At 37.9% G+C, this 25,895-nt stretch overlaps 1 protein-coding gene across 1 annotated transcript in view; it reads right to left on the bottom strand.

Annotated features, from left to right (window-relative positions):
- Positions 1-25,895, bottom strand: part of Map2 (microtubule associated protein 2) — a 133,670-nt gene that overhangs the window by 61,520 nt on the left and 46,255 nt on the right. Inside the window, 1 exon segment of the mRNA XM_036172846.1 lies at positions 4,822-5,106. Within this exon segment, the coding sequence (XP_036028739.1) occupies positions 4,822-5,083 (262 nt within the window). The 5' untranslated portion in view covers positions 5,084-5,106.

Below are 25,895 nucleotides of genomic sequence, written 5' to 3'. Positions count from 1 at the left end.
AATCAGTCTGTGTCCTAATTTTCTCATTTGTGAATGGAAACACTAATGACATATCTTTGTGGACATCCCAAAATGATAGAATGTGATCAAAGCCATGATGGTACACAAACTGAAGAGCCATGTTGAAGCCTGTGATGCTATACAAATTTCCAAGCTGTGGTTCTAAGTACACAGTTGTCCTTTGGTGTCTTTGGGTGGGGTGATGGCTGAAGGACCCCTCTAACATCAAAATCTGTTCAAGTCCTTACATAAAATGCCATGTTTGCATAAAGCCTCTGCAATCCTCCTATGTGCATTAAACCATCTCCAGACTGTGAATATTACTGGTTAACATGTATAAATTCTACATTAATAATTGATATTTCTCATTGTGTAAGAAACAATGACTTGCAGGAAAACACACTGTTATCCTGTCCGAACATCATTTCTTTCTAATTCATTTAATTCACAGTTTGCTCTGTCCATGGATGCCAATAAGGATAAGGAGAGCAGGCTCCAATTTTTCAAACTACCCTTAGGGAATGAACAGGAGCCAGAGACTTTTCTATCCCTGGATAGATAATGGTATTCGGAGCAAGGTGAGGAATGCAGAATTAATACTTTGCAAATATGGCTTTTACAACCAGAAAACATTATATCAAAATGATTTCATAATTAGACTCAGTAAGGGTATAAGATTCAATACCATAGATAACAAGACACCAAACGAAGTGACAATCAATTACATTGCCAAATCACGAGCAAACTGACTACGGAAACCGTGTCTCCACATCTTTAAAACAACACTTGAAAGGTAACTATTAAAACTTCCACTTCCTACAATGATGTTCTGATCAAAGTTTTATAGATTTTTGGATATACAGATTTATAGATTTTATAGATACAAATCAACTCTTTTCTGTATTTTTGTGAGTAATCTCATGCTATTTTAATATAAATTCTAATATAACTTTGAGTCCTGCTCCTGGATAAGAAACTTATAAATGAGGTGTCTAGTTGTCACTCAGATTTGGAACTCTGTGGGGCCCAAAATGTATTTCTCTTGCTTTCTTCAACAAAGTGCAAAGGAAAGAAATGGATTATTATAAGCCATTTTGTCCCTTCTCAATTATACTTTGAAAAACAATTAAAAAAAAGAACCAAAACCTACCATTTGGTCAGGAGGATTGATTCTGAATAGTTTCACATGTTTTTACATGTTTCTACATGTCATTTAAAAAGGACAAAGAAATGAAGCATCAAAATTAGAGTTGAGAAAATAATTCCACCCACTTTTCCATTGGCGTGCATTTACACTGTATGGCAAGAGACAACATCTAGACAAGAGTACAGCAGTAAAATTAAAATACTATTCCCTTCTAACATCTCCTGCTTTCCAATACTGGTCTCAGTGCACAAGAACAAAGACAAGTTGACGATGGATGCTCATCTTTAAAAAGTCTCCAAGCCCATAATTGAAAATGAATATTCAAATGGTGCGTGAGAGAAGAAGGTAGGTCACAAGGCTGAAGGAGGCCCAGTCTTAGGAAGACATGATGCTTCTATTCTGTAATCCTGCTTATAGAGATGATTACAAACAAGCTCAGGGGAAAAAAACTGGAAATGAAGAGACAACAATAGCCAAGGAGAAAGAGAAAGAAACAAAAAACAGTTTTGAGTCAATTTGAGGAATTTCCTTGGTACTACAAGCATAGCTGAGGACTTCCTTCCTCTGAGGAGTGCTTTATATGAACAGTTTTGCTTTTGAAGATTATTTTTTATGGGAGAAATACAATATACGTCTGGAATGCGGGTGAGTGAAAGGAAGAATGAACTCTTTGGTCCTTGAAATGTTCACCTCCAAATATAACGCCAGTTCCCATAAGGTCACCATCCTCAAAGCATAGCATTTTAAAAATTCCACACTGAGATTTAAGAGGATTTGCTTATACAGATGATGATTTACAACACATTTTTAAGGAAGTTACCCATAAAACATCCATGAGAACAGTTATTTTATTAAACTTGTTTGAAAAGAAGCTGATTGCATACTAACTTATCATTGGAGCGTTCTTTGTCAGTATGAGGAAACCAAGTTCTACATTCCTTCTCTCCCTACAGCTTTCCACACTTGCACATCTTAGGGATTCAATAATTGGTCTGCTATTTTTAGAAGGAGTTAAAGATCACACCATAGTTTAGATTGAAAACATCTCTATGGCAACTGACAGATGATGCTGTACCACCTCTGTCACTGTGAGCATACATATGAACACTGAGAAATCAGTTTCTGCAGGATAACATAAAACTCATTTAATAATGTGTTGAGATGAGTCCACCATAAACCCTGGATGTTCCTGACACCATCACTCAAAAGAAATACCAGTGAGTTGAATTTAATTTATATTATCTTCTCAAGGAAGCTGGCAAGTACACACTGACCTGACAAATAGATTTTTCTGATGTTGTTAAATACTTCATTAAGACCACTGAATAAATAGAATATTAAATGATCCTAGTTGTCCATGGCTTGAACAAGCATGCTATACACAGTGATTTTTTTTCTATATTGCATTGTATTGTTCCATGGTAGTCAATAAGGGTCATGTGTTGAGTACTGAAGCTAGCCTGGCATGGTGGTGCATACATATCTGTAATGCAGCCATTTGGGAAGCTGAGATAAGGGGATAACCTTGACTTTAAGTTGAGTCTGGATTATACAGTGAGTTCAAGGACAGCTTGGGTTACAGACACTAAGTCTTGGAGCACTGACTTTATACACTTTACACTATTGTATAATCCTCACTGCAACCATGCAAGGCAAGCATATCTTCATTCCATTCCAGCTGGATCAAGAACAGAGAGGGAGAACAAGGAAAAAGAGACCATGATAAATGAAGACCCCATGGGAATAGGAAGAGGCAAAGTGCTAGAGAGGTCCCCAGAAATCCACAAAGATGCATTCATTTCAATCACAGTGTCTTATTAAGATGTCTGTCTCCTTGGAGCACTACACAGCTTCTCAATTTCCTGGTTCAGTCAAGGATACTGCCATCCTCTTTTCCTATGCTCATGGAACTCTGAAGGGCTTTCATGGAATTCCCAGAGGCCTTGTATCAGAGCAACTGGAGAGGATTGAACTTAGTGAAGAAGACACACCGTCTTTAAGAGGGAGACAGAGTGTGCTAATGGTGAAACAGAACCATCACAAGCTAATGGCTTCTGCAGTGTTTGGCAGACTGAGTTACCCTGTACTTCACTGAGTACTTATACTATCTTGCTATATCCCTGGGAATTTATTTGGCACTTCAGGACACATTTGGGGAAATATGTCCTAAGTAAAAACAATCTCTTTTAAATGTTGCCTTTTCATACTTCTCATTTGGCACTTAACACCCTATGATTTGTATCAAAATTAATTTACATAGAGATCATATGCCATGAGACCCCTGGATCTGTGGAGTCTGGGCACAGGATTTTGTATGGAAGCTAATATAACACTTAGTATGTAGAAAACACCCCACTAAACTTGTGTTTAAAAATTTATACTGTGTATTGTAAATTTTCTTCTGTCACTTAAAATGTCTTCACTATTTCCTTATTAAAATCAGACATGCGCATATATATATATATATGTGTGTGTGTGTGTGTGTGTGTGTGTGTGTGTGTTTACACACACATATACATACACATATATAATTTGTACCAAGAACCTTGTGCATGCTAAGTATGTGCTCTAACACTGAGTATACCACCATATCTTATATGTAAGGTATTTTGACCAGAGTGTATAGTGGATAAACATCACAGTTTAATTGATGAGACACAGAAATCAATCTTCAAATAAGTAAGGGATGGCTTTGAAGGGGGCAGTGCAGCTGCCTCTTTATTCGATTACTTGCAGTTTGTTCAGGTTTTTGAAGAAGCAGTCTGCTGTCTGTAAGTTCTAATAGATAAACGTCTGAATATCAGAAAAAAAGGAAATGGTTGATGAAGAATGCTGTATTGTAAGGTAATGTTTTTCTTTAATGCTTTATAATTATGGGACCATTTAGGATAGTATCAATGAGAGTACCTTAAAAAGAAGTTTGTAACAGTTATATTGGGGGCTGGAGAGATTGCACAGTAGAGCACTGATTGCTTTCTCAGAAGACACAAGTTTTATTCCTAGAACCACATGGTGGTTCACAACCATCTGCAACTCCAGTACCAGGGTATCCAATGCTCTCTTCTGGCCTCCATGGGCACTGCCTGCATGTGGTACATAGACATATATGCAGGTAGAATACTCATATACATAAAACAAAAATAAAGATTAAAAATAAAAATAATCAGTGATATATTGTTCTTTCAGCCTCAGTTTACTGATTTTTAGAAAGCTGAGAAGCAGTGATTGAACATGCATGTTCATCTCCCTTCTCTTCCCTCCTGCCTCTTTGTAAGGTTGATGAGGTGGTTTGCAGTTCTTTCTACACTAAAAAGGAATATGCTACTGATCAAGCCATTGCACTTAGTCAGGCCCAATGTGACTCAAGCTATTAAGGACAGAACGTTGTTATTTTTTTTTCTTCAATGGGTTAAAATACTGACAGTTCATGGCAAAATATACATATGTTGAGTATTTTGCCTCTAAAAATTAGAGTAGTAAAAATTAAGGTGAGAAACAAGATCAAGACAACAACCAAGTTGGGGGAAGTCAGGCTAACCGCCACGGTGCTTGCCGCTTGACTTGCCGGGTCGCTGACTTCTCCTGAGCAGACTCCAGTCCTTGCATAGCGAAAGGACCAGCTGCCCTAAGTTAATTCACTTTCAGAGTAACCGAACCATAAAGCACAGAGTTACCTGCTGTTTCTCTGTCAGCCGAGGTCAGCTCTCCATTGATGCCGTTCTCTTTGGTATCTGAATAGGTGCCCTGTGACCCGTGCTCCCCAAAGGCGCCCTCCTCCTCCTCTCTGTATGGAAATCCATTGGCGCTGCGGCTCAGCCCTTCCCCTGCCCCGCCTTGGTCCTTCATCTCTGGAGGGTGAGGGTGTGCAGCTGCCTCGGTCAGTGAGGCTGACGTCCAGTGTGGCGCCTTTCCATCGTCTTTCCGCTCATCAGCCATCCTCCAGAGCTTTGTACTGTCTCCTGAAGATAGAATGTGTGTGTGTGTGTTAGTTATCACTTTGGGCAATCTCCTGATCTAAAAACACATCAGTAGTAAAGTAGAGGAAAATCTGAGGTCAAATCACTGGCTTACTTTATCGATAAGCATTCTTTTAAAAAAATTAACACGTTACCAACACAATTTTTACGTTTACATTTCTTTTTGCAAAGAATTTTTGGAATGTCCCATGAAATCATATATATTTATATATATTTTTGTCGGAGCTGAGGACCGAACCCAGGGCCTTGCGCTTGCTAGGCAAGCGCTCTACCACTGAGCTAAATCCCAGCCCCGAAATCATATATATATTTTTAACGCCTCCCCAAAACAACAACTGTACTTCAGGACCCATCTTAACCAATGTCTTTGATATACAGTCTAAATATTGACACATTAGTCAAAGAATTGTGCATTGGGGAAATTTGCAGCATGAGAAAAATAAATACAGAAAGGCAGGAAGGGGAATGTCTAGAGGATATTAGATTATCAGATAAACTCAACTGCCCTTTAAAAATACAACTTCCAAGAGAACCTGAAGAGAAAATGGCCAGTACTTTCATTTCAAAAGTACTCACATCAAGCCACTTAGATATGGTTATCTGAGTACTATGATGTAACGAATGAAGGTTATTGACTAAAGGGTCTGACATTTTTCTACGAGCACAAATCTTTCAGATATAAAAAATGAAAACAATTGTGTTAGAGTTACGTTGTGCTTAATGATCTCATTTCACTACTAAGTCAAGTAGGATCTGAAAATGCTACAGCGTTGATGTGAGCGAGGAAGCTGTGAATTACAGCAGAGGATGGATTCACTGTGGAGGAGGCATTTTCTTAACCTTTACTGAATGGAAGATACCATATGACCTTCTCTTCCATGCGGATGCTACTAAGTTTAGAGATGTAACTGACAGGGTGATTCACCCCTCCATTTGGAAAGCTCTTGCCAGTGATGTAGTTTTACTGATGGCTTATCATTCCCACACAATGGATGACAACATACGTAATGACTCTCTCTAATGGAAACCAAGAACACTATTTCTCTTTTTCTTTTCTTTTCTTTCTTTCTTTCTTTCTTTCTTTCTTTCTTTCTTTCTTTCTTTCTTTCTTTCTCTCTCTCTCTCTTTTAAGAATAACCAAGGTAACGACTTCCAAACAAACCAAGGCAGTGTTTGGGAGAACCTACTTCTTACTATTAGCTGTTTAGAGATCCCACATACATAACTAAACTGTTGTGGATCAAGCTTTCCTACCAGATTTCCAAGAATCACTTGTTTGTTTCTCAATTTATATTTACTTATTATTTGTGTGTGTGTGTGTGTGTGTGTGTGTGTGTGTGTGTGTGTGTGTGTGTACATGCATGCATGTGTCAGCATGTTCATGTATATGTCAGAGAACAACTTTATGGAGTCGGCTGGCCCTCTCCTTTCACCTTTATGTGGGTTCTGGGGACTGAACATGAGTCAGGCTGGCTCCACTGGCTAAGGACTTTCACTTGCTGAGTTATCTTGCTGGCCCTTCTTCTGAATCCAACGCTATTCTTTGCTTCCTATGCTTTTTACTCATATCAAAAAGAATGAGACCAGTCCATTCATTTCAACTAATTATAACACCAGAGAACCTCCCAATTTGTTTCCAAAAGTATTTTGTTTATCTTCCATAAAACCATATTTAAACAGCATATCCAGAGCTTAGCTTTAAAAACATGGACTGAAGGACTCAAGAACAAACTAGGATTATCTACATCACCTACAACATGCAAAGAACTTCATGGTCCAAAGAGTTTTTTTTCCCAACTATTCCTAGTATGACTGATTACAAAATTAAAGCAAATAATGCAAAGGAAAAATTAATAGTTACACTTGTTATGGTTATAATTAGCCCACCCCTTATTGTACCACCAGTCATTACTCGTAATCATTGTAAGTCATTTTTCTATAATTTCTGCTGAAATAACAGGAACTTGGAAACTTGGTCAAGTACATGAATTAGAGTTACTTGTAAATCTGTCCTGAGTTATCACCAAGGACTGAACATGCCCAGAGGTATGGCAAACATTGCAGAATGGAACCTGATGGAAACAATGTACCCTCAGGACTAACATCCCTCTGTGTACACATGAGAAACTAAATGTGTCCATTTTATAAAGGTGATCCAGCAACATTCTACCCCCATTCCACTCTGCATTGTGTACCAGTCAAACATCAAATTACCTGATAGAAGAACCTAAACACTGTGCTTTTTAAATTGTTATGGTGTCTTCACACATCTTAGAGATGAAGTAAATTATCCAGATTCAAATAGCCACCTTCTGGATACAGAGCTGCTTTCCATAGCATCCAAATCTCTGCGTGCCTCAATGTCCTTTACTATTCCTGATGAAAATTTCCATACTCTTTTTGGCCCAATCTATTTGTGTGTGTGTCTCTCTGTGTGTGTGTGTGTGTGTGTGTGTGTGTGTGTGTGTGTGTGTGTACAGAGCAAATAGTGAATACAGGAAAAAAACTTACATAAAGAAGTCCAGGCTTTGCTAATATATCTTTTTGAAAAATGAATAGGCTTTGTGTTTTATAATGCTTTGAGAAGTGTAAAAAAAAAAGGACAGGAAGAATAGTTTCCACAAACTCATCATTTATTTTTTTTCAATTCTCAACGTCTTTCACTAATATGACATTTTATAGTTAATAAACAATATTTATACATTATTCGCTGGAATCTTTTTGTCTGTTTCAGAATTCTAGTTAAGATACTATAATATATTTAATTTTCATCTCTAGATTTTTCTAAGATTTGACCTCCTGGATTGAGGAGTCCTATTCAAATAAACCATACAATTGGATTCTACTGAAAATGTCTGATGTTTTTAAATAATTAATTTTGGTTTATATGTTTACAAAGGAAACAGTAAGTTAAGCGCTCACCAAAGAGGAAGAGGTGCTATTACACAAAAGTGTGCACACTTTGAAATGTCTCAGAGTTGCTTCCTATGCTGCTTGGTATTCCCATTTCAGGTTGATACAATGATACAAAGTTTCACAAAACAACTGGCCTGTAGCTGTTTCCTACTATCCTATATATTAGCATATCTAAGAGGATCTGGGAAATATTTACATCTGTAGTGTACTTTCGACTCTTAAGAGTGAAAATTTTATTTTATTTATTTTTTAGAAATGAAGTTTATTTAGAAACCAAAGGACACTGATGTATGGTTATGTATTTGATTCTGTACAAGTGTGCATATGTAAGTGCAGTGGCCACAGAGTCAAGAAGAGGGCATCAGAACCCTTACAAATGGAATTACCATGGTTGTGAGCTACACAGTGTGGGTGCTGAGAACCAAAACTTGGGTTGTCTGTAAAAGCACTATACACTTTTGCTCTTTAAAAAAACAAAACAAAACAAAACAAACAAAAACCACTCATCAGTAGTTCTTACACATCTGAGAGTTCTTGATAGTCAAAACAACAGTATGATCATTATTCACAGCTCTCAGCTAAATTTGACTATTTCTCATCTCTCATTCCCAGGACTCTCTGGAACAAATTTCTCAGTGAACAAAAACTCTTCACATTTAACTAACAGACCAGTATCTAAATGCCTTTCAATGGTCATCTACTTCAAAGATGCACATAATTTATTTTTAAGAGACTAAACATTTTACAGTGTAAATTTCTGAGTGTTTAATCTTTTAAGAATTTGGATTTTTTTTTTTTTTTCGAGACAGGGTTTCTCTGTGTAGCTTTGCGCCTTTCCTGGGGATCTTTTAAAAATTAATAAAAAAAACTAATTTTGGAAGAAGGACTGCCTCAGCACACTAATTTCACTTAATACCATCATTGCAAGTGAATCAAAGCCCTTGCCTGCAAAGCATTACCCAACTACATGACAAATGGTGGGTTCCTCAGACATCATCTCCTAAGTTTGAAATGTATGTAGTCTAACTGTCTATTAAGTGTCAGTCCTCATCATACTGACATCACTACTGTGACAGGAAGTAGGATTGAAAAATGTGTTGCTGCTTTGGGGGCGGGAGCTTCTTGCATCAAAGAAAAGGCTATTGGATCATGCTAATTTATGTCCACAACTGATTATTGAAATAGGATGATGCATTCTACTTAAATTCTAATGGAAGTTCTGCAGTCACATTTTACTTGTGTTTCAAGCTGCCGAGAGGTGGACTTGTGATGGTTAACCTTGACTGTTCACTTGACACAGTAGGAAAGATGGAACTTCAGTTGAGGAATTGCCTCTATAAAACGGACCTATGGGCATGATTGTGGGGCATCTTCTTGATCGTTAATTGATGTAGGAGGGTTAAGTTCACTGTGGGCAATGCTACCCCAGGGCAGATGGACCTACACTGTGTGGGAAATGTAGCGGGGCAACAAAGGTGAAGCAAGCAAGTAAGCAGCACTCCACCACGGTTTCTGCTTCCGTGTGTCCCTACTTCCAGGTTCCTGCCTCTGCTTTTCTTGATGAAGGACTGTCAGCTGTAAGAGGAAAGAAACACTTTCCTCCCCAAGTTGTTGTTGCTTAGAATTTTATCACAGCAAGAAAAATCAAACTAGGGCAGCAAAGAAACAGTTTGATGAAGAACTCAAAAGAAACTCAATTCATGCCTTTAAAGCAAGTGTATTCCAATTTTCAATTACTTAGACTTTTAAAAAAAATCTAACATGTTAATTAATACATGCCCCTGCAGAGTAGTAGTTTTGTAGCTTATGGGTAGGTCTTCCCATTATCAGTGCTGTTCCTTAAAAATTTTTACAGTATTGAGATTATTTTATATCTAAATACATATTTTAACATTTTTCTAAGCTTAAGATTACACTCTATGTTTCAAAATTTGGTCAGTTTGCTCAAGCATTTGTATGAGTGTATAAGAGGATTCATGTTTTTGTGTTTACAAATAAAAATTAGAACTGACCACAGGTAGCCCAAAAAATCTGTCTCTAAATACGATAAATTATTATTTAAATATTGTTTTATTACATTATTGACTCTTGCAGTAAGGATCTATACAATAAGAAAACTTGCATTGAAATTTAGACATAAAATAATATATTTTACTAATTTCTGATAATTCTTAGTTTACCAGATTATCTATATATTCCCACATTCCCTTTGTCAAGAGTTTAATGTTTCCTCCTGCGTTCTCCCAATTGTAAGTTGTTGCTATTGGTTCTTTATGATGACTAATTGGTAACATTTATCAAATCTTTTCTGAAATCAGGTAGGAGCTATATAGTAAAAAAAATAATAATTGTCACATTACCTCTCAACACTTTAAAGCATGATTTTTATGAGACAGACATGTTACTCACCCCACAATAAATTTCTATTCCTGTACAAAAAGTGTATTAGACACAAAACAGAATCAATTAGTCTTTTCTATAGAAAAGCTTGTGTAAAACTTCAATAATTTAGATTTTTCAGATAGATTATAGGTGAGCATACTCTATCAGAAAAATGTGCTTTCTAGAAAAATTTTTAGTTTTAAAATATATTTTTGTTCATCTTTCTTGGAATATTCAATCATTTCCCACACAAATATTGCTGATGACTTTAGATGACAACTTTTGACAAATGACCATTGATTTATGTTGGTGATGGCAGATTAACAGGTTTTCATTCTTTATGGAACTAGATGTGCACATTAAAACACACGGCATTTATCACGTGGTTTAAAATACAGAGTGTTTTTCTGCCCCTTAATCTATTATCAGAATGCCTGGATCCTGCACATGAAAAAGATTGTGTGTATGCTTTGATGATTCTTCCATGATCTGTTCCTAAGAAAAAGTAACATATATACATAAAATGTATGAAAAAATGGTTCCTTAGTTCGAATGTCCTTTGACTGTGTAGAAATGCAAAAACAGGATACAGCTGTCACATTGCCTCCCTTGTTTAAGGAGAGAAAAGTAGAAACAACAGAAGACAATCTTCCAAACAGTTCTGACATCTTTCTGGCTTACAAGGATTGTTTTCTCCAAGAAAAAAATCTAGGCGTAAGATTCAAATCATGACACCTTATGGAAAAAGAAGCCAATTTCTCATTTTTCTACAATACTTGCTTAATGATTTGGTGTTTTTCCTTACCCTCCTTTCCCAGTGTAAAAGATGTTAGTCAAAGATATACATAACTGATATATTACAAGAAAGTAAAAGCCAGCAGGTATCATAATGTGGGTTTCAAATAGTTGTTTACTGTTGACTGAGTTAGTCCTCAACTGCCAACCAAGAGGCAAACACGAGGAGAAAGTTTCCATTAGACATGGTTGTTTGGCCACCATTAGCTCAAGAGAAAAGAACATTTTGGAGCTGTGGATGATGGTGGAGGAGAGGTAACTGAAGTTCTAACTCCATCTAAGGCACATGTAGTAAAACAAAGGAAGAGACCTAAGCAAGACTGAGTAGATACAACAGAGCAGGAGATAAGAGTTTAGAAATATCCCCGCAATAAAGTATTATACTCCATCTCAGGAAAAAGTCTCAAAATTATGAAAATGAAATGCTCTTAGGTTATCAACTATTTCAATGCATCCTCAAATATTTTTAACACACCCTCTCCAAATAAGATGTAGTAAATCAGTTCCTTGGGGTGGGGCTTGCAAATTCGTCATTTTACTGGTGACTGTGACAAAGCTTGAGGACTAGTGTTTTCTGACAAGCCAGTCACTTCAGGAAAGAGCAGTGAGGAACAAAATTTCAGAGAAGAAATATCGCTACAGAGTGACTGAAGAAAAGGGTGGAGTCAAGTATGTTGAGAGGACACACAACCATTCTTACAAATAGATGTGCTTTTCATGTCCATTGCCCAGAACTTTTATGATGATTGATAGAGTCTAATCATGAGATAGACTGTTTTTATTTCACCTTACAGGGAATAAGGTAATTTTTAACTTGTACATAGTTATACTTGAAAGATGCAGAAATATCTTGAAGGAATTTTCTTTTTAAATTTGTCCTTCTTCTATGATAAGACAACTACTTCACGTTGTAATATGATGGCCAGACTAGGGAACATATTCAAATAGCTATTAGAGTGTTCATTCTTGCCTAATACTTGGCATTTACTATTGGCTTATTAAAGTACACTTGCTTAATTTTCTTTGCTGATTGATGGCTTTGTACATGAATGAGGTGATTCTTGGTGCGAATATGTGGTAGATGATTCTGAATGTGTTGAATAATCCAGATGTATGTGCTAAGATGAAGTGGACTAGAACTTTCCTCTTAGGATTCCTGTACAAACGTGAGCTTCATTGTTTGTCTTTGGATTAAATATTGGAAAGAGCACAAAAATATTTAGTCATCAATTATAGTTCTTAGCAGATAGCATTAAATACTGTCAAAAACTGGCAAAATGGGAAGCTGGGAAAGTCTAAAGGAAAGCTGTATTATGTGGCAGATTGAGACAGACAAGTCTCAGTTTTTTTTTTAAAAAGATTTATTTATTTATTATGTATACAGAAGAGGGTGCCAGATCTCATTACAGATGGTTGTGAGCCACCATGTGGTTGCTGGGAATTGAACTCAGGACCTTTGGAAGAGCAGTCAGTGCTCTTAACCTCTGAGCCATCTCTCCAGCCTAAGTCTCAGTTTTTATAATACCTTGGTACAGGTACTTTAGGGCATTTTCTTTGAGGCATTCTGCCCTATCAGTCATGAAGCATGCAGTTCAATCCAAACAGAGGGCATATTATTTTGTACTGCTACTTATCTGGAGAGGAACAAAAGAATCAAACAACCAGTTTCATAACAGAATCAAGCAAATGAATATTGCGTCTCTTTTCATGGAGGCTCAATGATGCTTTGTACAGTAACTACCTAATTCCAGTACCACACAAGGGAAACTGGGTTTGATCTCTAAAGGTATCGCAATTTTATGTAGCACATATTTATGTATTCTAACGGTGTTTCTAACTTTAAGCATTTGCTGATAAATGGCTTAAAACCCAAAATTGCTTCCCTTTGTCTTCCATGTAATATCAAAGGTAATGTTCATAATGACATGAAAAAAATGAAGCTGAAAACCTGGGTATTTGTTTTGGATTCTTTCTGCTTTTCTTGGGCTGAATACAGAATACCTACAATTTTATCAGATGACTCATTCTTCATCACACACTACACTAATTAAAAATTAGTATAACAAAAGTTAGTGGGCACAAAAGACATTAATTTTGATGATGATAGACATGGAATATAAAACCTCCCAGTGTTAGGTTATTGTTCAACCTGGATAATACAAATGAGTCAGAATTCTAAGCAGGCTGGAAATGCTCACTAAATGCTGCCACACCATCCAATGTAACTCATCATACCAAACTGAATAATGACTTTTCTACTGTGACTTTGGTATGCAACATATATTTCACAACTATGTAATACATCTAGGCACTTTTGTATATTATACACATAGAAGATCAAGTACCTCTCAGAAATAAATAGTCTAAATGCTATACTCTAGAACTCTAGCTCTACTAATAGTATTTAATTAAGGATTTGCACTTAGATGCTAGTTCTCTGCACTGAGATAAGGACTAGGTCTCCAACAAGAAAACTAAGATTGAATCATGGCTCTACGAATTACTAAATATGCCAACTTACTAAATATGGCATCAAACTTGAAGGGTATAATGAACTACTGAAGCAATGAATAGATAAGATTTGATCCCTATATCACTACTGTTGATGTTGAAGTTCGATCATCATAACTTTAATAATGTTTTAAACTAGTATAAGTCAGGATATAAAGCTTAAGAAGGAAATTATATATTGGACGTTTGAAAGTGGATGATTTCATTTCAAAGATACCCAGCATCAACTGTGATCCAAGGACTGTCAGACTCTGTTGAGTATCACATAACAAAACACAGTAAAAATAAAATCTTCTCTGGATACAAATGTGATGAAAATCATATAGAATTACAGATACTCCAAAGGAGATTTATAAGCCACGGGTGTTACATCACCATGAAATGAGGAGCTTTTAACTCTTTAAGAGGAGAAGTCTTTCGCTGGTTCATAAGGTTGCTACTATCAAGAAGAATGGCCAGCCCCTAAGGATAAAATGCCCTGGGCATTTCTTTCCTGGAGGTTATGGCATCTGTAATCTTAGAGGCCATGTTATTTATGACCAAATGAGCTACTCGGCAAAAAAACAAGATTCTAAAAAACAATAAGGGGTGTAAACTTGCCAATAAAAATGTTTTAGAACATAAATTCCAAATCTGGAAACTATGATTTTCATGACTTGGATCAGCTTTTGGAAGACAAAGTCTTGGTCAGTGATGAGAAAGAGCACTTGTTCTCAGCCTCGCTCTTATCATCCCATCTTAGTTTGTCTCTTTAAAAAGTTGCTTCTTTGACAATTTCATTCACATATATAATGGATTTTTTTTTTTATTATTCTCTCTCCCACCTCATCTTACTTTCCTCCTATGCCTTCATGCCTTGCTCCTGCCTACCAGTCCCTTTCTTAGATTCGTGACTTTTGGGTTGTGTTTGAGCCCCATTTAGTTTAATCAGGGTGATCTGTAGGACCCTTGGATTAGAACTATATTTTGGAGCCCGGTGGGATTATTGATGACTAAATAACAAGGCAGTGACTCCACCTCTCTCTGTAAAATAGTTAAAATACTCCACTATCAGATAGCTCTGCAGTGATGTTCCCTGAGCCCTCACTCTACCCATGCCTAGTTGTGGACAGGCTTGCCCACTAATGTGCAGAGCCAGGTATCTGCAGCTGCTGTGAGCTCCTAACTGTAATTATTGTGTTTTGCCCAGAAAATGGCATTTTTTTGCACTTTTTCTTTCTGTCTCTCTTCTCCTACATTCTTTCAGTTCCATCTTCTGCAATGTCCACTGAGCCTGAGAGGGGATGGCATAAATGTTTTGTTTAGGGCTGAGGACCCAGCCATTGTTTATGTTTAGTATCTTGTGAAACTATGAGTTACTTCATTTATTGACAATCACTGGAAAGCAAGGCTTCTTTGATTAAGGTTGAGTAGAGTTTTTCTAAATGTAAAAATAAATATTTTGAAAGCAGTTTTTGAAGTTGTGCTAATTTAGCTAGCCACCATATTAAGTTCCCTACTAAGGCCTATGCCTCCACCTACTATGGGTTTCTGATCAGGCTCACAGTACTAGGCATGCATTCCCGCCTGCAGAGTGGGCTTCAAATCCCAAACAGAGAATGATTGGTTACCCCTATAACATTATTGACACTAGTTCACACATGGGCACATCTTGACTGGAAGGTTAGTATTGTAGTTCACAGGTAGATAAGACTGTCAACACCTTTTCTTTCTTTCCCAGTAACCTTTATAGAATCTTCTAAATCCATAACATCTAGCCAGCAGGAAGGAAGTTTCCACCTCAGTTTCTAGTTTGATTAATCTATGCCATGTAACTAAGGTGTATGGTGTCTTCAGCAATGGGGTCTTACCATCTAGTTCTGGTGGGCAGCCAAAATGACTGGCAAGAGCTTCTATTGTTTGGGAAGCCTCTGAGGTTCCTATAATGAATTCAAAAGTTGATATCCCACATCTGGTATTTTGTTTAATAATCCACTAGGTCAGCTTTTCCCAGTCATTCTTGGTCTCTCCTTTCAAACTCTTTTTAAAATATAAATTGTATTTTTAAATTTGAATTTAAGATGGCAGTCTTTTGATGAATAATTCTCCCTCTAAGCCAGGTGAATGAAGTTTTGCTTCTAACATGTTAAGGTTAAAATCTTACACCACATCTAGTGGGTATAAGCAGATGCAGACCACCATTAGAGCATTTGTTGTTTGCATGTTTTTTTTGTTTGTTTTTGTTTTTGTTTTTTTTTTTGTTTGTTTGTTTTTTAAGCTGAGGATCGAACCCAGGGCCTTGCATTTGTTAGGCAAGCGCTCTACCACTGAGCTAAATCCCCAAACCTGTTTGCGTGTTTTGAAATTCATATACTCTTTTTCAGTGCTTGTGATTAAGCAAAAGTCAAATGGCCATTCTGTCATGAACATGACAAAAATCAATTATTGTTTAGTATGATGGAAGGCTGAACTGATGATGCTAAGAAGTCCACTCTGAAATTACAACTCTAATTCATCAAACAATTAATTAGTTTACTCTCCAAAACATTAAAAGAAAAAGCTTAGTGTATCTGGGAATTGAAAAGTTGTTTGGAACAACACTGTTGCAGAAGGTTGCAGAAAAACAAAACAAAACAAAACAAAACAACATACATCTTGATGTGTACTGTAAGGGAGATGGGGAGAGTTTTAGACATGCATAGAAAACTTTTATTTTTTTTTAAGATTTATTTTATTTATTATGTACACAGAAGAGGGTGCCAGATCTCATTACAGATGGTTGTGAGCCACCATGTGGGTGTTGGGAAATGAACTCAGGACCTCTGGAAGGTCAGTTGGTGCTCTTAACCTCTGAGCCATCTCTCCATCCCTAGAAAACTTTTATTACAGCACCTCCCATGACAGGCAGCATCTGAATGTAAAGCATGAACAGGACTTAGCAGAAGACAGGTCAGGAAACTTAAAGGGAGAATGTTGATGCCCAAATGTGTTTCCCTCCAGTTTGCTTTGCCTTTTAAAACTTGGGCCGGGGAATAATTTTTGGAAAGACACTCTAGTGGGCACTTTCCCAGTATTCTCATTACACAATTCTTCACTCCAGGTTAGAAGTTCTTCACTGTTCCATCTGTCTCCCTCACTAGGCTGTGAGTTCCTGGTGGCAGGCTGCATTTAATTCATCTGTACTTACAGCACCTGGTCCACCAGCACAAAGGAGGCTAAAGAACGCATGTCTACTAATGAATGAAGACAGGACAGATGTAAAGCACCAATTGTTCCCTGTAGCCCAGAAGTGAAGGAAGACATAGGAAAAATGAGGCGAAGGCAGAATCATAAGAGATGCACTAAGTCATACCCAGCCTCTGTCCTGGAGGGCCTCAGCATCTGTGAAAGATGGGGAAGAAGGGTGTGGCTTATTTAGGTTTATTATTTAGAATGATCGTCGCAATAATGGACCAATGAAATGTGAACTGGAGGAAGACATGGCTAGGCATGGAGATGCTCTTAGAGACAGTTGCTTTAGAAAAAGGGCACGTGGACCTGAACTATGATAGTGTGTTTGAGATGCAACTGGGCTGGATTCTATGTGAGGAGCTAAACTGATAATGAATTAATTAACAAAGCCTAACCTCAATTGCTATAATCGGTTAAATAGATTTGTTTTTACAAAACTGCCTTGTAAACTAATGTCTTCATGTTTAATTGTCTATTATCTATCTAACCACATAACTTATTGATCGGCTTTCATAAGAAGAGAATAAAACATTATCTTTCATACTATATTGAAAGATGTTTTCATTATTAATATTTTAAGTCCTATGTCAATGTTCTGAAGAGTTCTGCTTCACTGAAATTTATTATTGACTGTCTTAATTTTCAATGAGCTATAGAGTTTTTTTTTTTTTTTTGTTAATTGTGGTTCAGTGTAAGTCTGATGAGGTTATTTAGAATGTCACTTGTTTTCAGATGTGAGGCTAGGCTAAACTTGTGCGTGTGGACAGACATGGTCAGAAATGCATTCAAATGGTAAGGCGCTGGTGTAAGGAAATAAAGGTGGTGAGCAAGTAGGAGACAGCTCAGTGGCTGTGGAACTGGGTCTTTCTCTGAAAGGCACCAATTTACAAACTGCTTTAATGAGATTCTCTTGAAGCGTTCATTTAATTTTAAGATTGTTATCAATGTGGTGATTGTGCTTTCTCGAATTCATTCAATAAACATTTATTGCTTACCAGTTTTATACCAAAAATTCTGTTATGCCTCACGAATAAAATGCTGATTATCATACGGACTCTTTCCATAAACAGCTCACACTCAATTGTGGAAGACAGAGGAGTCTGAAGTCTTCAATCATAGTAAACACAGTAATGGAGAATGAACAAAGAAATATAAATCTTCCAAGTCATTATTATAAGAAAAACTATAGGCATAAACTAGTGAGTTTATATACATTTATATATGTTATATACATATATATTAGAAAATACACATTTTAATAGATGCTACACTATGGCATGGATGGAGGGTTAAACCCAGCCACTGAGAGCAGACACTGACTTCTAGAAAGGTCTTTTATATGACTCTATAAGCCATATAAAAGTGAAATTTGAATTATATAAAACAGCAAATTCTTTTATTTCTTCTTTGCTATGGATTTGGGGCAGACTATGTGCTATGGTATGCTTGCTGCTGGCTGTAATTGTGACTCACAGGAATTCTGAGATAAGTTGAAAGTTGCCTTGCTTACTACATCAGTGAGTCTAGCCTGGAAGGATGCCCATAAAAACCCTTATCATTTGGAATTCCCTCACAACTCAGGTTGGATCCAAATGGGTCAGCCTTCACATACAGTTTGACTTCTCTCTTTGAACAGTCATCTTTGTACCCTGGAGTGAATTCTAGAAACAAGGTCAATTTTTATGGCTGGCTACTTGCATTCTGTCAAACTTCTGAAGCGACAGAATGTGACATAAAATATTAAAAACCCCCAGGCCTGAAATGTATATAATTAGTCCAAGGTTATGAGATGGTAAAATATTTTCAAGTAAATTTAAAAAAAAGTGCATTTAACTTCTCTACAAACAACTGTTTCTATCCTATATGTAATGGTCAATTTAATAGTAGGCACCCATGTAGCAAAATAAAATAAACATATCTGATCAAGTTTAGGATGTTATTCAATGGTAGAGTGAGTGCCTACTCATGCTCAATGCCCTGGGTTCAGCACCCAACACCACAAAACACCCTCAAAAAACAGAATAAAGAAATACAAAATTAAAATAATGCACACTTCTAGACAGTAACATATACTATAGAGAAATATATTATTCTTTTAAAAGACAACATGTTTCATTTACTTTTTATTAAGCACAGCAATGTTAACATTTCATCAGGGACCTAACTATGAGAAAGAAAAGGAGCCAGGTGGTGGTGGGTGCACGCCTTTAATCCTAGCACTCGGGAGGCAGAGGCAGGAGGATCTTTGTGAGTTCGAGGCCAGCCTGGTCTACAGAGTGATAACCAGGAAAGGCACAAAGATATGCAGAGAAACCCTGTCTCACAAAACCGAGAGAGAGAGAGAGAGAGAGAGAGAGAGAGAGAGAGAGAGAATGCACAAAGGAGATTTAGGCTTTTAATGGCAAGAGAACATGGCAGCCTCAGCTGGTGAGATTCCTTCGGCAAGTTAAAGATATGATTGTGACAGAATCATTGGACAGGAAGTCAGAAAAGGCTTAGTTTTTTCATGGATGCTGAGTGTCTGAAGTTAGGTCCTCATGCTTGTGTGACAACCCTTCACTCTAGTTGCCTAAATGATCTTCAGTTTCAAGGATGGATTGGGGCGGTGACCTCAGAGGAGAAACAGATGTGATGCTGCTATCTATGCAAAGTACGAAAGGATGCTCCATTAAGGAGGAGAGTGTTGTGTGGGGCAAGGATACTCCTGAAGGACCAGAGTCTGTTGTGGGCATAGAAGCCATGGGGCAAGAATGAACTTCCTGTGTGTGAGGCTGGCTTTAGACAAAGGCAGTGTGCTATGAGAACTGTTTCATAGACAATTTGGTCAAGGGTTTAGATTTATCTCAAAATATAATAGCTTCTTACAGGATAGTGTTGACCTTTATAAGAATCATGTGGCTGCTATGTGGAAAAGAGAGGGGGTCGTGATGGAGCAATAACAGAAACCAAGAGTTCAGTTTGGAACCCCTTGCAGTGATCCCAGGAGATATGATGGCGACTCTGATGACAGATGCTAAGGAAGCCTGGGAGAAGGTGGCGGATTCTCGATGCCAGGCTCATTAGCTGGAGAACGGACTTCTTGAAATCAAAAAATTACACTGGAGCGTACAAGTTTGAATATGTTTTTATCCAAGCACAAATATTTCAGTTTTTGTTTGCAGGACTGGGGATTGAACATAGGGCCTCATGCATGTGAAGCAAGTACTTTATCACTGACTATGGCCCCAGCCTATAACAAATATTTTATATGATATAATATAGTTACTCCACTCTACCATAAGAATATTGTATTTATAAATACCTATGAGTTTGCTACTTTCCTGCAGAGCTTCATTGAAAAACATGCCTGCCTTTGTGCTCTGTTCCAATAGTATTTTCTCAGTATGTACAAAAATCCATTATGTAGGCATGTGTGACATTTTAGATATTCACGGTCTGTATAGGGCACTGTAATTTGAAAATTCCTCTTGGTTTGTCAACAATGTTTCCTTGAAATTTCTTATTTCCCCAAACAAGACTCACTATAATTGTAAATATATGCCCCCAGTCAAAACCCACGGAGACTTAACTAAACACCACTCTCTGGTAACAAGAACTCACAGAGCCACAATGCTGTGCCACTGAAAAGGTCTTTTGTGTTTTTCTGCCCTTTGCTCTCCATTCAGGATTGATGACTACTGGATCTTGCCTCATGCTTTGCTCACAGTGAGTTTAAATGACTCAGGCTCTGGCATCCACTCACTGAAGTATTTGCTTTAGCGAATTCTCAATTTCTCTTCCAGAGATTACAGCTGCCTCTGAATCAAACTGCCTTCTGTAGTAATTACTGAGCACAACTGGAATCCTTGACATTCATTAAAAAATCAGTGCAGGTGGAACGAAATGAGTAGGAAAAAAAAATTACAAGACATTATCACGGTGAGACACATCATCACACTTCTTCAGAGGACAGATTTGACAGACACACCCAGAAAACATCAGCCTCCGACTTCCACCACGCGGTTTTTACTCGCTGCTTTTCAAACTTCTCACCGTTGGAAGCACCAATTTGTCTTTCTTCATCTACTTTAGCAAATAGCCCGTTCTCTTGGGATCTCTCTGTTTTAAATGTCCTCTCGTGCTATGCGTATGTGATTAAAGTGTCACCAACTCTCAAAGGGAATAGAAAGTTTAACTGTTCGGGAATAAATAGTGATCACACACTGACTGTGAAGCAGTTACTCCCAAAGCCCCTAGAATTCCACAGTTGGAGGAAAGTAACTCTCTGTGACAGACTTCATTAGCAAATAAGCTTATTTGATGGAACACTGAGGCGACAGATTACTTTTGTACAACACTGAAACCATATCATGCTGGACAGCATTATGTCAACTTGATACTAGATAGACTTCTCTGAAAGGAGGGACCCTCAAGTGAAAATAATGCCTCCATAAGACCTGGCTATAGGGCATTTTCTTAATTAGTGATTGATACGGGAGGGCCCTGCCCATTGTGGATTGCACCATCCCTGGGCTGGTGGTCCTGAGTTCTATAAAAAGCAGACTGAGTAAGCCATGGGGAACAAGTCAGTAAGCAACAGCCATCCATGCATGCCCTCTGCATCAGCTCCTGCCTCCAGGGTCCTGCTCTCACTGCTTCTGACAATGAACTGTTTGTTCTATGGAACTGTGAGTGAAATAAACCCTTTCCTCCCCAAGTTGCTTTTGGACATGGTGTTTCATCAGAGAAAGAGTAACCCTAAGATAAATATTAATTTCTTATAAATAATTGGATACAATGGTACTTGCCATGTGTTCATTACCATCCTAATATGGTACTGATGAAACAAATGTAAAATATGCCAGGAGACCTTGTGATTATTTGGGAGGTAATCAAAATGTAAAAAATATTTACATTTTTAAAAAAGTGCTGAACAGTGTGGGTATTTTCCTCAATATTCTATCTTTAGTCTACTTTTTCTTAAAAGCACACATTCCTCTTAAATTCAGAGTGCTTTTATTTGATACTCCAATTCATGGTTCTAACAATGAATTAACTATCAAAGTACAAATATTTATTCATTCTACAATGAAGCTTTGAAAATTATTAATAAATTAATTCCCTTAACAAAAAGTTATTATAGTAAGGGAACAGTAATATCAGACATCAGAGTTGGTTAGCTGTTACCTTTGGAAACACTATTCCTATAAAGAACATTTTTGAAGAAACATGTTTGTGTACTGTTGGAGGAATTAAACTTGATAGACTGATTTGCCTATTACATTTACCATTTTAACATGATATAGGAATGATGATTTGCTATTGTGCCTGCATAGTGTGACTGACATCTGGCTTTGTCATCACTTAAGCTATGTGACCCATGTATATAAAGGCCCTGCTTCATAGATTTCTATTAGAACTCAGATGTTTTGCTAACAGTGGGAGCTGCTTTCTTCGTATTCTGAGCACTTAGGGAGAGTGCCCTTCTCTGCCTAGATGGATGAGAAACAAAGCACATGAATGGAAACGCAGTCCTGGCCTGTATCTACCTGCCATGTACTTCTTGGTTTCTGCTCTTCCATCAGTTGATTATAGATGATGATGAAGCAAAAATCACAAACGGCAGGAGCCTGGGTCCTTGGTTGACTACAAAGATTACCTCCCACCCCAAGCAGTACTGTTGAAAGGGGCCGAAACAAAACTATGACAGAAAGTTCCAGAACTCCTTCTTAAAGCATTTACCTAACCCGAACAGCATACTTGGTCTGAAAAAAACTATAATGCAAATTTTCTGTTCACTTTAGAAAAAAAAAATTGTGTGTGTGTGTGTGTGTGTGTGTGTGTGTTTGCTCAAATGCACACTCTTTTGCACGCATGCACATATATGCTGGTGCCCTCAGAGACCAGAAGAGAGTGTTAGATTCCCCAAATGACCTAGACCTTGCTATGTAGGCAAAGATGACCTTGACCGTTTGATCCTCCTGCCTCTACCTCCTAACTGCTGGGATTACAGGAGTGTTCCACCAAGTCTGGAAAAGGTAACCTTTAAAGAAGTTGTTTCTTCTATTTTTCAAGATTATAATAGAATGCAACATTTACAAAGGAGAAGACCAAGAGCCGTGACAGTATTAAACAAAACAGTTAAAGTCCCCCTCCCCAGGTTGGTGCCTGTACAGCCAGTCCTCACAGGCACTAGAAGAGCCCTGGGTGCTGGCGTGGGAGAAAGGGTGTTTCTCTGGTTTGTGCTCCTCTGCTCTCGGGTGTAGCTGGAGTGCAGATGGTCCACACTTTAGGTGGGTTCTTCTGGAATATGTGCCACAGGGAGGACAGAATTTGCAGTCACTTTGCTAGGAGCACAGGTTTTGTTTTGTTTTTGTTTTTTGTTTTTGACATTTTCCCAAGGACATGGTGAAAGTATCCAGGTTTCTAAAGTGAAGCAAAGATGGAACCTTTACACATGCCTGTCACTGTGACCCTTCTATCTGCCCTCCCTACTGCTTTAGGTGACTCTCTGTTTCGTTAATCTGCCTGAATGTAACAATGTAACATTTTCCTGCCTTTTACAATACCCTGTTCCAATACTACTACTACTACTACTACTACTACTACTACTAATAATAATAATAATAATATCCTGCAATCTCAAAATGCCAGCCAGTGTCATCCTATTTTTTCTCTTTTTTAAGGAGGGCTATAATATAACCTTTCTCCTATCTAAAACAACAACAACAACAACAACAACAACAACACACACACACACACACACACACACACACACACACACACACGAGAGTGTGGGCACCCACACATGCACTCACTTAGCAAACACAGACCCCCAGAAGAATGCCAGTAAAACAACATCCATAAAATCTGTAGTTGCCTGGCAGTGGTGGCGCACACCTTTAATCCCAGCACTTGGGAGGCAGAGGCAGGCGGATCTCTGTGAGTTCAAGGTCAGCCTGGGCTACCAAGTGAGTTCCAGGAAAAGGCGCAAAGCTACACAGAGAAACCCTGTCTCGAAATACCAAAAAAAAAAAATAATAATAATAATCTATAGTCATTTCTCCATCACTTCTTTATTGATTACTTGGAGTCTTTTCAATCTTTTGTTACTTAGTAACAAATATTAACAATGTTTTAAATATTACCTACTTCTACTGTTGGGAAGGCACAACGACAGGAAAGGTGAAATCTTTGTCTCTGAGAACATGACCAAGCCATGGAGACAGAGATGGACATGGTAACATATCATACGTGATTTTTCTTTAGTCCAAGACTGTTAAAAGACTCTGCATGTATCTTATTACACAGAGACACAATACAAATTATTATCAATACAAATTATTTTAGGACTATTCTCAGACTGTAAAAACTTTGAAGTGATAGGTAAAATATAGAGGGGGAATGGGGGCCTTGAAATAGAAGGAGCATAATGAATAAAGACGATGATAACAATGGAAGGTGTACATTTAACTAGCAAGCAACAAGTATTCTACTGTGGCTGGAAGTGGGGAGAAACAATGGTATTAGTGAGGGAGGGGTGTGTGTGTAGAGATTGTGCAGAGGTAACTGCCATGAGCTCTGTTTGGGTTTGTTTAGGAAGTTTTTATATGGAAAGGAGAAACAAGGTGATGTACCCTCAGCATTCCATGGTCATAGCACAGGAGAGTGGCATCTATTTATAAGGATCAGGAAAGTGGCAAGAATCAAGGTCATTACATGATTCAGACAAACATATTGGAAGCCTGGCCTGAGGGGATAAGATCTGGGGGACTTCTGAGATCACAGAGCCCCGTTAAATAAGAGAACGGAAGGAGAGGGCAGATGATGTCAAATTACAGCCCATCACTTGAATGTATGCTAATTTAAAAATAAGTCCTTTGACTTCTATCAGGGTGTGTCAGTAGGTAATAATGGAGATGCTTAAGGTATTGATAGCCAGAAAAAGGACAGGAAAGTACAGCTGTAGGTGGGAGCTGGGCAGTTACTGATGTTTTCATGCCCTTTGATGCTCACTAATAATTTGTGGCATTTAATGCTGTAAATTCTTCATTCTCCTCAACTCAATTCATGCCTCTGTAAGAGCACTCTTAGTTCATCTTAGGTGTGAGTCCTCCTTCTATACTACACCAAACTCTCCTGTTTCTCTTCTTCCCTCACCCACAATGTGAATGGTACTCAGTGTTCTTTGCTTTTTTTATGGCACCATCTTCTCCATATCTCTGTAGTCTCAACATTTCATATGTTCGGTAAGTATATCCATCCTCAGTCCACAAGTCCATTCTTACCTCACCACTAGCTACAGATTTCATTTCCTACAAAGTTCTTGTCACCATTACATGAGGTGCATGTCAGTGATGGAAGTCTCCAATTTTCTTCTTCAGAGCTGACCCCTTAATCCGTTCTGCATCTTTGCCCTCTAGTGACGCTTCACAGGGCCAATTATCCTGCTCAGAAACCTTTGAGTTCTGAGATAAAATGTCACCCTGTAGTAGTAGCCTAGGCTACCCACAAATTCACCACAATGCTCCTGCCTCATGACTGCAAATTGTTCCAGTGAGCAATGAGGAGAAAATGTTTTGTTTTGATTTTGAAATAAGGCAGCCAGGATGGCCTTGAATTCCTGACAGTCCTCATCCCTCAGCTTCCCAAGCACTGGGACTACAGGCATGAAGCTCCACGGCCTTCTCCAAGTTTTGTTGCCAGCAATAGAAGCCTGAGGTGCAAAAGATACAAACGAACACACAACTCCAGAAAATGGCAATGCACTTTCTGAGGACACAGTCAGATCTCTGGGACAGTGGCTGCAAACTGGCTTGAAAAGTTCCTCATAACATACACTATGCCTGATTAGAATTAGTTTGAATTATCACAGGACTGAGTTTAATGTGCCTTAATCTCAGTCACATGCATGCAAAGTTTTATAGAAATGTGGATTTTTGCAACTATGTGTATTGAAATAGGTGTGCTCGTGAACA

Source organism: Onychomys torridus, chromosome 23 (assembly GCF_903995425.1).
Source record: "Onychomys torridus chromosome 23, mOncTor1.1, whole genome shotgun sequence".
In the NCBI taxonomy this organism is placed as follows: Eukaryota; Metazoa; Chordata; class Mammalia; order Rodentia; family Cricetidae; genus Onychomys; species Onychomys torridus.
Note: the sequence above shows the minus strand (reverse complement) of the source record. Positions and strands in the feature narration are given on the sequence as shown.